Genomic DNA, 15,046 nt, shown 5'->3' on the forward strand with positions numbered 1-15,046 from the left:
TGCCAAACTGGTCCGCCCCTTGAAGTTCACCTCGATGTGACAGTTTGCAAATCGATCCCTGATGAACATCCTTTTACAAACTTATTCATCTTTCCCAACTGCGTCAGATGCCGATAAGCAGACAACGTGGAAGAAAAGGTGTGCGCGTCCTGGTTGTCACCTTGCTGCACGCGTCCTGTCCAAATATTGCAGCGATTGGTGCGGTACTGAACGCGCTGCTACTCGCTTAAATACTGCTACAACGGATTACCATCGGTTCTGGGATTCTGTACGAGCGGCCACCAAACCAGAGGGAGTGGTCATTATCGAATCCGGAAACCCGAACCACTCATCAAGCTGTCAAGCTAATCAAAATATGCTCGATGACATTTTGCTGAACCAGCGAACGAAGCGGCTGGAAGAGCTGCTGGCCAAAAAGCTAGCAGTTGAAAGTCAAGTACAATTAGCCACGAGTCGATCGAAATACCTGGGATACGCGATATCCAGATGGGAAAACATGTGCCTCGCCACCGCTAGGGCTCTTCAGATAGAAGACAACCCAAGCCCAGACCAATCAACAACCGCGACTACCACAACAAGCAAGCCAAAGAAAGGTGGCGGTAGTGGCCGGGGAAGAGGGAAAGCAAGAGGTGATCCGAAAAAATCTGAAACCAGCTTCCTTAACTCGGCCATAAGCAGTATCGAAGCGCCTTGTGGTTTTGATGTCCGGCTGATTTGGGACGACAAGGACTGTGAGGAGAGATTTCTTTTAGGCGGACGGCTTATTCAGTTATCTTACTTTCAATGTATATGTTGCAGGGGCGCAATGGACATCATCTGAGAGCTTTTCAGCACTGTTTCGTTCCCAAGAGTCGGAAAACAATGAACCTGTGCAAGGAGACGTAAACACCGAAATAGGTGATTCCAACCCACAACCGGCGATGGACTATGGAATTGAGGAAGGCGTGATTTGTTTGATAATGAGAAAGAAGTGCGATCGACACCTCGGATGGCAAAAGACGCGTGAGAATGACTTTCAAACCGAAGTCAACACATTGGTACATTGGTGATTACTCACTAGATGGACTGCCCTTCCGATCTCCTCCCCTGGTCGCTGACTCTAAAGTGCTCCATTTTTTTAAAACAAATATTTCCGATAAAAAAAGAATATGATTTTAGATAAAGTATCAACTCAGATACAAAGGTTAAAAGAGGAAATCGAAGAGCGCCAAGAGCTTTGGAAGTTCCGAAGCGCCAAACAGGCGTCGAACCCGTCCCAGCTCCTCTCCTAGAACAGTAAGTCACGAGTCTCCGTTCTACTCATTTCACACCAAATTTAACATGATTTATCTTTCTGTTTCAGATTAAATATATGCTTGTTACTAGTTTGGCACATGATAGCAAGTTCAATCAAAGATATTCTTAAGATCATGATGGTTTCTTTCCGTGAAGAGCACGGTAGGGTTACTACCAACAAACCCAATAAGACATATTATTCAGATTTATACATACATACATATGGTGTTTAGAATAGTTGGATGAGAAAGATCATTCAAAGGAGGAAAGGAGAGTGAATGAGAATCAGAAGATAGAACTGGAAGTTGTTTATTTTGGGTCAACCTTTACATGCACTCCAATTACAGTGCACAAAGAGTCTTTTGCAGTACATGAAGTAAGTCTGAAAGTATCATTAGTAAAAATTAGGAGGACAACTTCCAAATGTCCACCAAATTTGGCTGACAATTTCCGTGACCTAAAAAAGGGACCCGGTGGACGTCAGGGAGCTGGTCAGAATAGGATCCTCCTGACGTAAATCAACTTTGGGAGTTGTCTCCCCAAAAATTGCAAATTGTATTTCGAAGCCCCTATTTTAAGGTTAGTAATCTGTCTCAGTACATGTTCACGGCAGGCCAAAATTGCTTAAACCATCAGGCATTGACACACAAATGAATTGATCTTTATTTCTTGCCCGTCGTACATCAAAATGCATGCTCATTCAACTGCAATGTAGTTTGCACCTCCAGATTCATGAGCACTATGAGTTTTTGCGGGAAACCAATTAACAGCTTCTGAGGCAGGGCCATCTGTCCAATATTAGCTCCTTGGGACCAAGTTACATGAAGGCTGAACTGTGAAAAAGTAAGATGACTTATTTTCTCATGATCGGAATGGGAAGAAACAACAAATGACATAATTCAAAATTTAGAGGGAAGAGTTAAATTAGATAACCTAAATGAGTTAATGCATGTGACTATTTTTGTCAATCTTTTTCTTCTTCTTGGACGATGCCTTTTTCTTGACAACTTTGATGCTCTCAGGAGCATGAGCAACAATAGTATGATTCTGTTCGTTTTGGGGTAGTGAGATTGTTGGATTCGGATGGAGATGATCTGGTTGATTGGTGGATGATCTGGGATCTGTCGCTGGTGGATGTTGCTCGTCTTGTTTCTTCTTCGTTTTATACTTTTGGAGGTAGCTTAAGTCGGGGACTTCTCCCTCTGCGTCAATCACTGGAATTCGAGATGGGGAAGGAAAAGAAGTGGAGGACGAAGGTGTTTGTCTGAGAAACTGATTTGGATGAATGCTGTTTGAAACAGATGAAGGGCTAGCGGTGGGTAGATCGTCAAGAGATACTGAAAGATCGAGTTTAACGATGGGGATACTGTCGATGTCTAGTAAGTCTGTGGACGATTCATTGTTACTGTGCGCCTTTTCTTTTTGCTTTTTATGAGTTGTTGTGTTGATATAAAATGGATCATCTCGCTGTCTTTCGATGCGTTCTTGCTTTGCCTGCATAAGACGGCGAGAAATTAGCAGCTACATTGTGGGGTGAATGGAATGGAGAATAACGCACCTTTGCCATAGCCTCTTTGTCGATTGGATCTTTCTTTTTTTTGGCTCGCCTCTTCCTTGAGGAATCTTGAGAGAACTTTTGATCCGTGGATGGGTCATCGAAGAAGGCTCCATTCGAGGAGGTAGTCTGATAAGGATTGGTGAAATCCTCGCCAATCTTGCGACCAAATTCGTCCAATCCCGTGCGGTCATGTAGTTCTGAGGTGTCTTTCAGGTAAGGAATCCACGAATCTAGGTCAAGTTCATCAGGAGCTTGAATCATTGCTTGCGCAGAGTTTGCGACTGGCTTTAACTCATAAACGAAGAAAAGATCCGATAGAACTTTGTACCAGTACGGTGACTGAGACTGCTTTGTCTTCGAAGTGGTCATTGGGGAGTCCGTACTTGTCTTCATATCCGCCATGGGCCTATGAAATCCTTCATCAGGACTGCTAGAGCTTGTCGCAAACGGATTTGCTTCTCCGAATGAAGTCATTCCATACAATGCAGGATGAGGGGCTTCATTCGTGTGCTCCCGAGCTTTTATGTTGGGGCGAGTAGGAGGCCGATATCCAATTAATTCTCGACTGATCACACTCATCAGCCGATCTACTTCGTTGGCCCGATCCAGCAGCTGGACATGGTCAATAGTCGGAAAGAAGTTGGACGATGCCCAGAGGTCTTTCTGCTTCGCGAGGTCCCGCGCTCGATCTGTTATCGCCAATATCAACCTGTTTAGCTGTCCTAGTTCAACATCCACAGACGATAGCTTAGGGGTCTGGTTTTGCGTCATTTGAAAAGATTCTTCAGGATAGCGGTCATCGGACTCAGAGTGTAATTCAGAATACCAGGAGTCTACCGTTTCTCTTAGCCACTTCACAAACACTTTGAGGCCGTTGTGTAAAGAAAATGTAGAGATTTGAGGCAGTCTTGAGCTGTTGCCGAGGATCAATCGATGCTTGAACAAAGTGGAGATCACATCTTTCAGATCGACGTATTCAGAGTCACTATATTCTCCACATATCCAAATGGCTGCCGTGACGAGGTTGGACGCAGAAGATGCTCCTTCGTTATCAGCCCCATAAGAAATAACGCTCGAGCCTCCAATATCAATTGCAGAGCAGTAGTCATTCGAAATGTTCTCTAAGAATGTATCATCATGAAGCAAAGAAAGCATCTTGGTTACAGCATACGGTCTGATGTCTTTCACCCGACTAGAAACATCGATCAGGACATTGGCCAGGCGAGTCACCGAGTGTGAACCATCGGTATTAGACGAATTTGACTCGTTATACATTTCTTGAATCTGAGAAGCCACCAACAGACGGATCAAACGGACGAGGACTTCTAGAAACCAGTTGAAATCTGAAATGTGGGAATATGCAGATTTAGAGCATATGGTAATGACAACATTGATTATTCGAAGCTTGTGATTAGGAGCAAGTGTGGGCGAATGATGTGAGGGTTTCGAGGACATTTGAATTGACATTAAGGCCTTGACTGCATCTGAATGTCCGGTTCCTTCAGAAGTGGTGCGTGGTTTTCGACCTTCGAGATCGTTGACCAAGTAGTCGACGGTATTTCTCAATGATTGGGAATGGTATTGGATCCCTTCGAGAAGATCCAACGCTCGGATCGCCAACATAGGATCAACTTCATGAATGAGTTCCAAGATGGTTTCCAAATAATCTTCAAGTAGCTCTGGGTGACTAGGAACAAGCTTATTCAAGCCTACTAGAGCCATGTAGCGTAGGTTCTGGTCGACGTGATCTAGGAACTGAGCCAGTTTGTCGATGCAGATTTTGGCTAATTTGTAGCTCTCTTCAACGGAGGTCGCATGAGTGAGCATTCCACTGGCCAAAATCGTATGAATACACTCATAGAGTAGCGACATAGCATTTGTGGTTGAGATAACATCACTGAGCGCAGGTAGTAGCTTTTTCGTCAGTCTGGGCTCGATCGGCGTAAGTACCGTAAACTGCTTGACCATAATATTAGACCTCATCACGTAGGTCAGCGTAGAACGGACATAGAAGCAAGGCTTACAATTTTGACGATTTTGATCATCATCCAATTGTTCTTTTTGAGCTTCAACAAGTCGTAAAGTTCTGCCGCCAACTCGAGCCAGGGCCAGGGTTCCTTGGATGCTAATTCACAAATCACGTTGACTGTTGAGCTGACAACGCCAATGTCGTCATCCAACAGTTTTTCACGAAATCTTTCCACCCATATGTCCATGCTTTTGCTTAGCGTTGGATCGGCAGAGGCAGTGTACTGCTCATGACTCAAGTCGCCCCGCTCTTCTATCATTCGCGCCATATCTACGCTGGCCAATGTATGTATAGCGGTAACAGCACGTTTCCTAATCGTGGGCTTGGAGTGATTCAACATTGAGATTAGGTCAGAGGATAGGTCGGCTGAGTTTTGCGAGTTGAGCAAGTGAGGTAGGGATGATAAGGCGAGGCACAGGACGGGGGCGGTCGAATTGAAGTTGCTCGTCAAATTGAGGAAAGACATTGGCTGGTTTGAATGCGAGACCAAGTCCTAGAAAGCTCCAGTCAAGGAAAGAACAAGAGCTTAGACTTTTTGTGGTTCAGGATTTAATGAGGGAGTCTTGGAAACAAAAGTAAAAATTACCGCAGCGATTTATTTGTTTGGTTACGCCAGATAAAGAAGGAAAAGAAAGGAAAAGAATCTAAGAAAGCACATACCTTCTTGACTAGATTCGTAGTAAGCATTGAAACCTCGGTATTAGGACCGAAAGATTGACTAGCAGCAAGGTATCCGATTTGCTTGATGTAAAATTTGTTGCTTGACATGCACTCCACCACGTTAAAACTGTAAGAGGTCAGCTGGGGATAACCGAGCATGTCGAGATAGCATAGTTTCAAGATGGCAGCAGCCTTGAGGTCTAGGTCGGTCGATTTGACTTCCTGTGCGATCTCTGACAAAGCTTGCTGGATTACGCGTTTCTCGTCGTCCTTGCTCGAGCGAAGAGCCTTGATGAGACCACTAAGCGTCTGTTCCCACATGGCGAAGAGAGACGGAGTTCTGGACGGTGGTCAAGCTGACTGGCACTGGCAGCGTGACGATCCGGCTAGAATCAGAAAATGTTTATGCAATAAGTATTGATCGCCTCCATGTGACTCAAATTGAATAGAACAATACATACGTTTATCCCAAAATCAAACGAGTACACTCAATGGAGCACTACGACATAATCGATCTGGATGGATCTCAGCCAAAGGAAGCAGCTTTTGTTTCGGTAAAATGACCAGAGAAATTCTTATACTGACATTATCCGTTGACAAGCCTTCCTTTTCTTGCGCAATGAAACTAATGGGGCTGAAGAGAGAACCAAGATGAGATGAGCAGACGTTAAAATGGAAGTAGTAAGCTCACCTTTATCCAATGGGATTAGGGTAAAATGATGACTAGTAATATGTAGCAAACTCCTTCAATCGACTGACCAGCGGGGTGTCACACGGAGGTTTCACACCTTCTGTAAGCCATCCCGGCCCATATCACCACTCGGCTGCTGACATAATCTCCCTACAGTCATTGTAGCTAACTTAAGCGTGCTACTCAACCCCAAGGAGGTTATATTTAAACACGGTGTTAAGTTAATACAGCATATCTTTTTCAAGTTCGCTGAAGCTCGCCGCTGGACTCATAGACCAGCTATTTCAGTTCGACTTCAACCCGATGGCAAACCAATCTCAAGCAACCCAGTCCAGCCGAATCATCTGCCAGTCTGCGAATGTTTCAGATTTGGACATCAGCTTGTAGGTAACCCTCTTCTTGCTAATCTCACCCAGTCGTCATCATCAACTCATCTTGTCTTACGCGTCCTAGGCATCCGTTACCGATCCTCAATATATCCGATCATTTCACCAGGACGCGACTCCAAGCTGAAAGGCCAGACATAGACAGTCAGTATTACTCCACTCCGTATACTCTGAAACATCAAAAAATTGAATGAATGATCCTGAACATCTTTGTGTTCCTCACATTGCCTTCAAGTTTTTGGAGCATTAATTGGTACGCAGATCGGTAAAAAAATTGAAATCGTCAACTGCTTCGAAATTTTGACCGATCCCGACGGGAAAGTGAACGATGGATTCCTGAAGACCAGGAGAGAACAGTGTCAGCTTTTATATGGAAAATAAGGCAACGCATGACTTACGGCGTCATAAAACTTACATTTACAATGGTTTCTACGTCAACAACACTCACGATATGACCCAATGCGCGACCCGAAAAAAAGTTCAACAGGTTTTTCCAACTTTGGATCTACTGGGATGGTACACCAACGGCTTCCAGCCAAGGGAAAGAGATTTGACGATCCTCAATCAAGTTGCTGAGTGCGCGGATCTTTCGAGTCCGATCTTGCTGTTCTACGATCCTCTACCAACACTATCCACTGGCTCCACTACCGCGAAGGAGCTGCCGATTCAGATTTACGAATTTACTCAATCAACAGCCGGGACCGATGGAGAAGCTTTCGTCAAGGGCACCTTCGACGTCCAAACTAGTGAGGCTGAACGAATAGCGGTGGATTCTGTGGCCAAGCCTGACGTTGGAAGCAAAGACAGCGGTCGTTCGTATTTCAGCTTGATGGTTCCCACAAAATCAGACCGCTACCCCTGCTTATCTTTTCTGTTGTATTTTCGCCCTACCCTATTATTTCTTCGCAGTGGTAGCCAGTTTGATCACCCAAAGGAACGCCATCCAAATGCTGCACAACAAACTCGGGACAATTGTAGATTATATAGCTCAATTGATGGGCGACCTTGAAGCGGGCAACTCAGCCACCAAGATAGATCACGGCCTACTACGAGAGATATCTTCATTGGTAGCTTCTCTGCCCAAACCCGAAGAGAACGCTTCTTTCAAGAAAGAATTTATGATCGTTAGCACCCTTTGGACAATATTCATCATTCGCAACATCAGAGCATGGACTGAACTGACATTTCCATTCCTCTGCTCTTTTTATTCCCCCGATCGGTATAGGAATCTAACGATGCTTTATTGACTTCATATTTATCCAGTCAAAGTAAAGTGTTGACTGAGACAAATCAAGTTCAGCAGTTTTCCTTAGTTTTCACCTGTTCTTTCGCGATCCTTACTGACCTACTCTGGATTTTACGGTGGTTCATGTGACTCAGTTGATTGATCGGTACCTCTATCTCAACACTCGAGAGATCAATCATCCCAAGTCGGGACCTCACTCCATATTAACCCATACCCTTTCCAAATCAATGAAGGTGCAAAAATGATAACAACCGCAACATACATTTCGTTCAGTTTCTCAATAAACTGACACAAACAGTAAAACTGCCGTAGTATGTCTTATCAACTTTTATGATAGTCCTTTTTTTCTTTTTCTCCTCTTGTTGGTTGTGTATTTATAAGAAGGGGGTAAATTGACCAGTGGAAACGAGAAACCCACCCGTGCGAAACGCTATGTTAGCGAGCTTTACTAAGCCTTTCCTTCGGAGGGGGTGCGAGCACCGCGAGCACCGGAGGGGCTGTTATTAAGTTCGCTAGGGTAGCGGTTTTCCCATTGAGCAACCCAAATTGACTCGCGAGTCTCAAGATGAGTGCCTGGAACACACTGAACCACAATAGACGGGAAGAGGAAAAGCGAATATTACAAGTTTGACCCAAAAGCATATCCGATTGATATATGTATGAATGATAAGAACCCTCGCCTCCAAGGCGTTCACTGAGAACTAGGATAAGATAATCAGAAACCTCGCGGATAAAGTGTTGATCAACAGCGAACTTAAGTAAGTCCGTCTCTTGCCGGAGGGACTTCTGACTTATCAGGAATGTTCGCGCTAGGGAACCGGATAATTCACCCCTTATTTCGTCACATCACTCATAACTCATGTAAATTTCAAGTCTCATCCATGAGACCAACTTTTTCTTCATTGCACGCTTCTAAGTTCTTCGTCTAGTTTACATATTTTCTAGATTGCATGTTTCTTGAAAGGATCTTTCAAACATTAGGGGGTTTCAAACTTGAAATCAGGTTTTGCAGGACCTTGTGCAGGTCCAATTTCCAGGAAAAAATTTCACTGCCAAAAACAGCAACCTGGGGGCTCTAGTTTGAACGCCCCCAAACTGCAAAAAACTCCTGATCTTGCATCAGGAGTTTCCAACCTGGAGAATCTTTGGCAGAAATGTTTTGTCCGTAACGGGTTAACTCCAGGAGTCCGGACCGGTCCTTCCAGTGTGCGCACACAACCCAATGATTGGTATTTACCGGTCCTTCAGTGCGCGCACACAACCCAATGGCCGGTATGTACCGGTCATTGAGTGGGTACACAACTTAAGAATAATTTGATGACAGGTCTGTACTGGTCATCGAGTGTTGTGAGTCTCAATGACCAGTACAAACCTGACCAGCCCGCCATTGAGTGACACAACGTACAGTGCCCAGAAGAAACACCAGGAAAATAAAATAGTCAGTTGATGACAAGTGACATTACACCAGCTCTAGCCAGCTACCCACCATCTATCCAATATCTATCCACTATCTACCCCAATCTCCCAACCATCTCCTCAACTTCCAAAATTTACCAAGGAGGTCCTGTTCAGTTTTTGATGAGCCCAACTGGTCCTCAGTTCTGTCCAGCTAAAGATGGCCTTGCGGTACCCGTTTGGCGGTACCCGGCACCAGCTGGCGGGTACCGCTTGGCTTGCCATGGTACCCGCCAGCTGGGCTGGGTGTGGTACTTGGTGCCTGTTTTTGGCCAAATTTCCACCCGGTACCCTGGTACCTCTACAGGTACCGCTCAGAAAACCCCCGAACCCCTGAACCCCCCCCTATAGGGGGGTTGGCTCTCACCAATATGATTGGATATCAGCCAAGCATATCTGATCATATCCCCTCCAACTCAACCACAATGCCAGCGACCCGCCCAACAAAAAAGAGAAACAGACCAGCAAATCGTGAATCCCCAACGCCTTCCTCTCAGTCTCAACATCAAAAGGATAAAGACAACAGTAACAGCGATAGAGAAGAAGATCCTCCGTTAATCAGCAAGCCGCCTGCATCAACACCTGTATCGACACCCCTCCAACCATTGACTGATCAGGAGGAGTTACGTGAGTTGTCCAGTTTTGTTTATTCGCTTCCATAACATAAATTTATTGACTCTCTCCTCACTTTTAGGACGAGCTCGGAAGGTTGCTGCACATGGTGCAAGTATTAGCTACAAAACATACAAAGAACCAGAGCTCTTGGATCAAAAGGACAAGTTCGGGCAGGCTATGATCGCGTACTGTTGCAAAATGTAAGCTTCTTTAGATTATTCCATAAAAGGAATCATCGTCATTGCTGACACATATGTTCAGGTGTGACACCAAGATTAATCGCCTGATGGCAGACTCCTCCTGCAGTAACCTCAACAAGCATGCAGCAATCTGCCTGCGCAAGCACCAAGAAGCTACAAGCAACCAAACTCTGGCCGCTGTTGGGATTACTGGTACCGGTGACATCAATCCGAAAGAGGTGAGCCCCCCATGAAATGAAAAAGAGATAAACGTCCAATCACTCAATTAGCTTCGGCATGACTGTAGGTGCCGCAACTATGTGCCATTTGGTGTGCCAAAGCAGCCCAACCATTCTCCGCCTTGATAGATCCAAGCCATCAGGCCATTCTGCATCCAACCGTTTGCAAGCACTTACCAACCCGTAAAGCTGTCTCAAAGGATATTCACAAGCTTTATTCGGCAATACAAGAAGACTACTGATCTACTTTGCAGGTGAGTGCCCTTTCTTTCTCTGTGAAGGTGATCGTGCATTTCAGCTTTACCTGATTCTCTCTATTCTCAGGCACACCAAGGTGCTCTTTACTTAGGTGTCGACACGTGGCAGTCACCCAATGGCTTTGATATTTTGGGAACAGTGATCTACAGACTAGCGGAAGACAAATCCGGCAACATGGAGCTAGAGGCGATGCCATTGGACTTCATTTGGCTTAATTGGTCACACACAGGTGAGTACCTTGCGGAGAATGTCCAGTTGGTCGTTGAGAAATTTGGTATTCAGGACAAAGTAAGTGCATTACCAGCTTTCTGGATTGATTCCCAACCTCACTAATCTCACCACTCGTTCTCTTGCCTAGATCTGTGGAATCGTAAGCGACAATGCGACCAACAACGAGGTGATGGTCAGGGAGCTCAAGAAGGCTAAGTGGCCTTGCTTCAAAGGCGAGACACACTGGATCAGATGTTTTGCCCACGTCATCAACTTGATAGTCCAGTCTATACTCCGCCCATTTGGAACTCAGAAGAATCAACAATCCAGGAATTCCAGTGCAATTGAATCCGACGATGACGAGGATTCTGAGGAGGACAACCCTCTGGGGCAAATCAGATTGTATGTTAAGTTCATCGTCATTGTTTTCACTTGTTGGATGTTTAGCTGATTATTTTTTTGGAATGATAGGCTTGCCCGTGGGGACAAAGGTGAAGCCACATCAGATGAAGAAGATATCGGATCCAGTGACGAAGAAGAAAACTCTATTCGAGCTTTTGAAGATGACGAAACCCTCAGTGAGGCAGATATTGACAACTTGAGCGATGAAGACGAAAACGATCAATACACCAGCGGATCTTGCAGAGAAACTTTGGCCAAAGTAAGCGAACCCTTTTAATCAAATCGGAGATTCAGTCTACTGATGTTGTAATTTCCCAAAGTTTTGTGCAATCACCAAGAAACTGAGGTTCTCCCCCAATTCAAAAGCGGAGTTCATTGAGATCTGTCAAGAGAAAGGATGTGCGACCCCGCACAACATTGAACAAGATGTACGTACTTGATGGAATTCAACCGGTGCTCAACTCAAAAGCATCATCAGATGTGAATCTGCTATGTTAGTGTGATTTTCCTTGTAATCAATCATCAAATGATCATCTGCTAACCAATCAATCTCTTTGAAAGTCCGGAGTGGCAGCGTCATAAAAAACACGGTGTTTGACGCAAGTACCATGTGGACCAATCCGATTTCGATTTGGCCCGCAATTTGGTCCATGTACTCGATTTGTTCTACGAAATAACATTGCAAATGTCGGTAGCTGGCTTGGCTTGATTGGCCAATGTAGTTTTATTCATCAATCAGATCACTGAACATCTATCTACTGCCATCAAGAACACCAAATATCCTCCTGCATTGAGAAATGCCTGTCAAATTGGCTTAAAGAAGGTGAAAAAGTACTACAGCTTGACTGATTCCTCTCCTCTTTATAGAATTGCAATATGTAAGTTTGTTTCCCCTTGGTTTTTGATTTTCTTTCTGTTCCTCTTTTCTTTTTTACTAAAATTACTTCTTCCCCAGTGCTGCACCCTTCTTTTCGGGACGAGTACGTCAAGCTTACTCACTGGGAGCCTGAATGGATAGCCAAAGCTATTTGACTTGCACGTGACATGTGGGTCTTGCATTACAAGCCACGAGTGATCCCTACCACCACTGCACCAACTCCAAGTGCCAAGGTAAGTTATTCGTTACAAATGTTATGTGGTTTAAACGATCAAATTAATGAACTTTGATTTTTAGCCAAAGACTTCCATGCTTGCCCGCCTGGGAAATGCTGCTGCAGACCAAGGTAGCCTCAGCTCATGTGACCCGTTTGATATGTGGCTCAATGGCGCACTTATTCTTGAGGATGGCGATCCGGTGAATCCTTTGGATTGGTGGGTGAAACAGAAGACTTTAGGAAACATGCATGGGGGACTGGTGCATATGGCACTAGATATTTTAAGCTGTCCAGGTGAGCAATAGCTATCCCAATTGCACGAATTGTTGGCCCGGATCATTGATTGTCTTAAATTCCTAGCAACATCGGTTGATGTCAAGCGGGCCTTCAGCTTTGGGCGCGATTACGTGACGTCAAAGAGGCACAGACTTGCACCCCAATCGCTGAGCAGGGGCATGGCTGTCGCTTTCTATTCAAAGAACAATAAAATCCAAGAGGGTGTCTTGGCGCAGTGGAAAAAAGGAGCTAAAGAAAATCAGAAGATGCAGAAGAAAGGCAAGAGAAACGCGATAGTACTTGACGAGTGATAGCACTCAACAATCTGTATATAGTATGTATGTGTGGTAGTCAAATATATATGTTTAAATTTTTTTTACTACATTTTTGGCTGTAAGTACCGCTGGTACCCGTCAGAGGTACCGCCGGTACCCGCTCAGAGGTGCCGGGTGTGGTACTTGGTACGTGATTTCAGCCAAATTTCAACCTGGTACCCGGGTGCCAACCGGTACCCGGGTCCCACAGGGCCATCTTTATGTCCAGCTGATACTCAGCTTTGGCACCCAGCTCATACTCAGCTTTTCTGCCCAGCTCATACTCAGCTTTTTCACGCAGCTCACTCTCAGAATTGGAATAAAGCCGTTTGACCATTCCTTGCTCAGGTGATTCTCAGCTTTGTGCTAGTCCTGGCGCATCTGATGCTCAGCTTTGTACCAGTCCTTGCTCAGCCATCTCCTAGTCCTGTCCCAGCTGATGCTCAGCTTTGGCCCAGTCCTGGGCTAGCTGGCCAGCTGATGCTCAGCTTGCTGAGTATCAGCTGAGCCAGGCCAGGGAAAAAGATGGGAATCAGCTTGGACAGGACCAGAGCTGAAAATCAGCTAGGCTAGGGCCAAAGCTGAGCATCAGCTGAGCCATGGACAAGGCTGAGCATCAGCTGTGCCAGGGCCAAAGATTATCATCAAGTGGCCAGTTCCAAATCTGAGCATCAGCTGGGCCAGGGGAAAAACTTAGCATCAGCTGAGCCAGGGTAAAAGCTGCGCATCAGCTGGGCCAGGGCCAAAGCTGAGCATCATCTGTTTTTTTCACATTGCGTGCTTTGATCCTGACACCTATCATGTGAGCCCCAGATGTGCTGGTGGAGAGGAGCAGCATTGGAGCAGTGTTGGATCTGAAAACAAAGCTGTGTCATGTCACTTGCCATCAAGTGACTACTTTTTTTTCCTGGTGAAAGTTTTCATGAATTTTCTTTTGACTAGAACACATACAAACCATGCCTGTTAAGTTCTGATTTATTGGGAGGATGGACAGAAAGGTTTCAAAAGAATGAATATAAGTAATGTTTTTGGAAAAAATAAGTGCATACTAGCTGAAAATATTTTTTCATTAAATGATAATTTTGGAAAATCTTTAATACTATTCAAAAAAAACCATGAATAATCAGAATCAATAGACTGACATGTGACGTGAATGATAATAAATGAAAAAAATGAATCCCAAAATCCATCCTAAATTTTAGTTGGCAGTGAAAACACCCCAGACACTGTTTTTTTGTTACCTGCAGTGCAAATTTGAAATTTTGGATGTCCTTTCCCTGCCCGCAAAAATTTAGGATGGATTTTGGGATTCATTTTTTTCATTGGACTTACTTCGCGCACTGCGAAAAGCTCTTCGCGCACTGTGCAGTGCGCGAAGTTTGCAAACACTTCGCGCACTGCGCGTGAAGGGCGCAACTTTTTCAAATTATTTTTTGACCAATCAATAGAAAAGCTTATTATTGTCCTCTGTGAATTTATTTGGAGTTTTTTGAAGCTTCCTTGTATGCTTAAAAATCCCACCAATAAAAAAAACAAGTACAGCCATTTGGGGACCTGGAATTCATATTCCCACCAGTCAAAAAATCCAAATAATTTAGTGAATAATGATACATATGAATTCAAACTTTTTAGAATTTTTTGGCCACTTTGTGCAAGAATAAGGCTTTCAAAAATTAGGAAAGTTCACCACTTACTGGCGCATTTTGGCATATCTTGAGAAACAGTTACTGGTTTTTGAAAGCCTTGTCCTTGTACAAAGTGGCCAAAAAGTTCTAAAACTTTTAAATACATGTTTAATATGATTCAATAAATTAATTGGATTTTTTGGCCTGTGGGAATATGAATTCCAGGTCCCCAAATGGCTGTACTTGTTTTTTTTATTGGTGGGATTTTTAAGCATACAAGGAAGCTTCAAAAAACTCCAAATAAATTCACAGAGGACAATTACAAGCTTGTCTATTGATTGGTCAAAAAATAATTTGAAAAAGTTGCGCCCTTCACGCGCAGTGCGCGAAGTGTTTGCAAACTTCGCGCACTGCACAGTGCGCGAAGAGCTTTTCGCAGTGCGCAAAGTAAGTCCGTTTTTCATTTATTATCATTCATGTCACATGTCAGTCTATTGATTCTGATTATTCATGGTTTTTTTGGAATAGTATTAA

The 15,046-nt window shown here is 44.4% G+C and overlaps 3 protein-coding genes across 3 annotated transcripts; 2 read left to right on the plus strand and 1 right to left on the minus strand.

The window, feature by feature from the left end:
- Window positions 1-61: 61 nt before the first annotated feature.
- PtA15_1A183 (uncharacterized protein) lies at window positions 62-1,271 on the plus strand (the record flags this gene model as incomplete). Its single annotated transcript, XM_053165183.1, has 3 exons — window positions 62-731; window positions 799-1,037; window positions 1,146-1,271. 3 exons carry the CDS (start codon window positions 62-64, stop codon window positions 1,269-1,271), a joined length of 1,035 nt encoding a protein of 344 aa, XP_053016400.1.
- A 946-nt stretch (window positions 1,272-2,217) lies between these two features.
- Window positions 2,218-5,843, minus strand: PtA15_1A184 (uncharacterized protein; the record flags this gene model as incomplete). The annotated part of the gene is made up of 4 exons (XM_053165184.1): window positions 2,218-2,769; window positions 2,834-4,789; window positions 4,858-5,355; window positions 5,523-5,843. 4 exons carry the CDS (start codon window positions 5,841-5,843, stop codon window positions 2,218-2,220), a joined length of 3,327 nt encoding a protein of 1,108 aa, XP_053016401.1.
- Window positions 5,844-6,516: 673 nt separating this feature from the next.
- On the plus strand, window positions 6,517-8,090 carry PtA15_1A185 (uncharacterized protein; the record flags this gene model as incomplete). The annotated part of the gene is made up of 7 exons (XM_053165185.1): window positions 6,517-6,596; window positions 6,667-6,743; window positions 6,835-6,957; window positions 7,079-7,411; window positions 7,509-7,723; window positions 7,825-7,893; window positions 7,980-8,090. 7 exons carry the CDS (start codon window positions 6,517-6,519, stop codon window positions 8,088-8,090), a joined length of 1,008 nt encoding a protein of 335 aa, XP_053016402.1.
- Between the last annotated feature and the right edge of the window lie 6,956 nt (window positions 8,091-15,046).

Source organism: Puccinia triticina, chromosome 1A (genome assembly GCF_026914185.1).
Source record: "Puccinia triticina chromosome 1A, complete sequence".
NCBI classification, from domain to species: Eukaryota; Fungi; Basidiomycota; class Pucciniomycetes; order Pucciniales; family Pucciniaceae; genus Puccinia; species Puccinia triticina.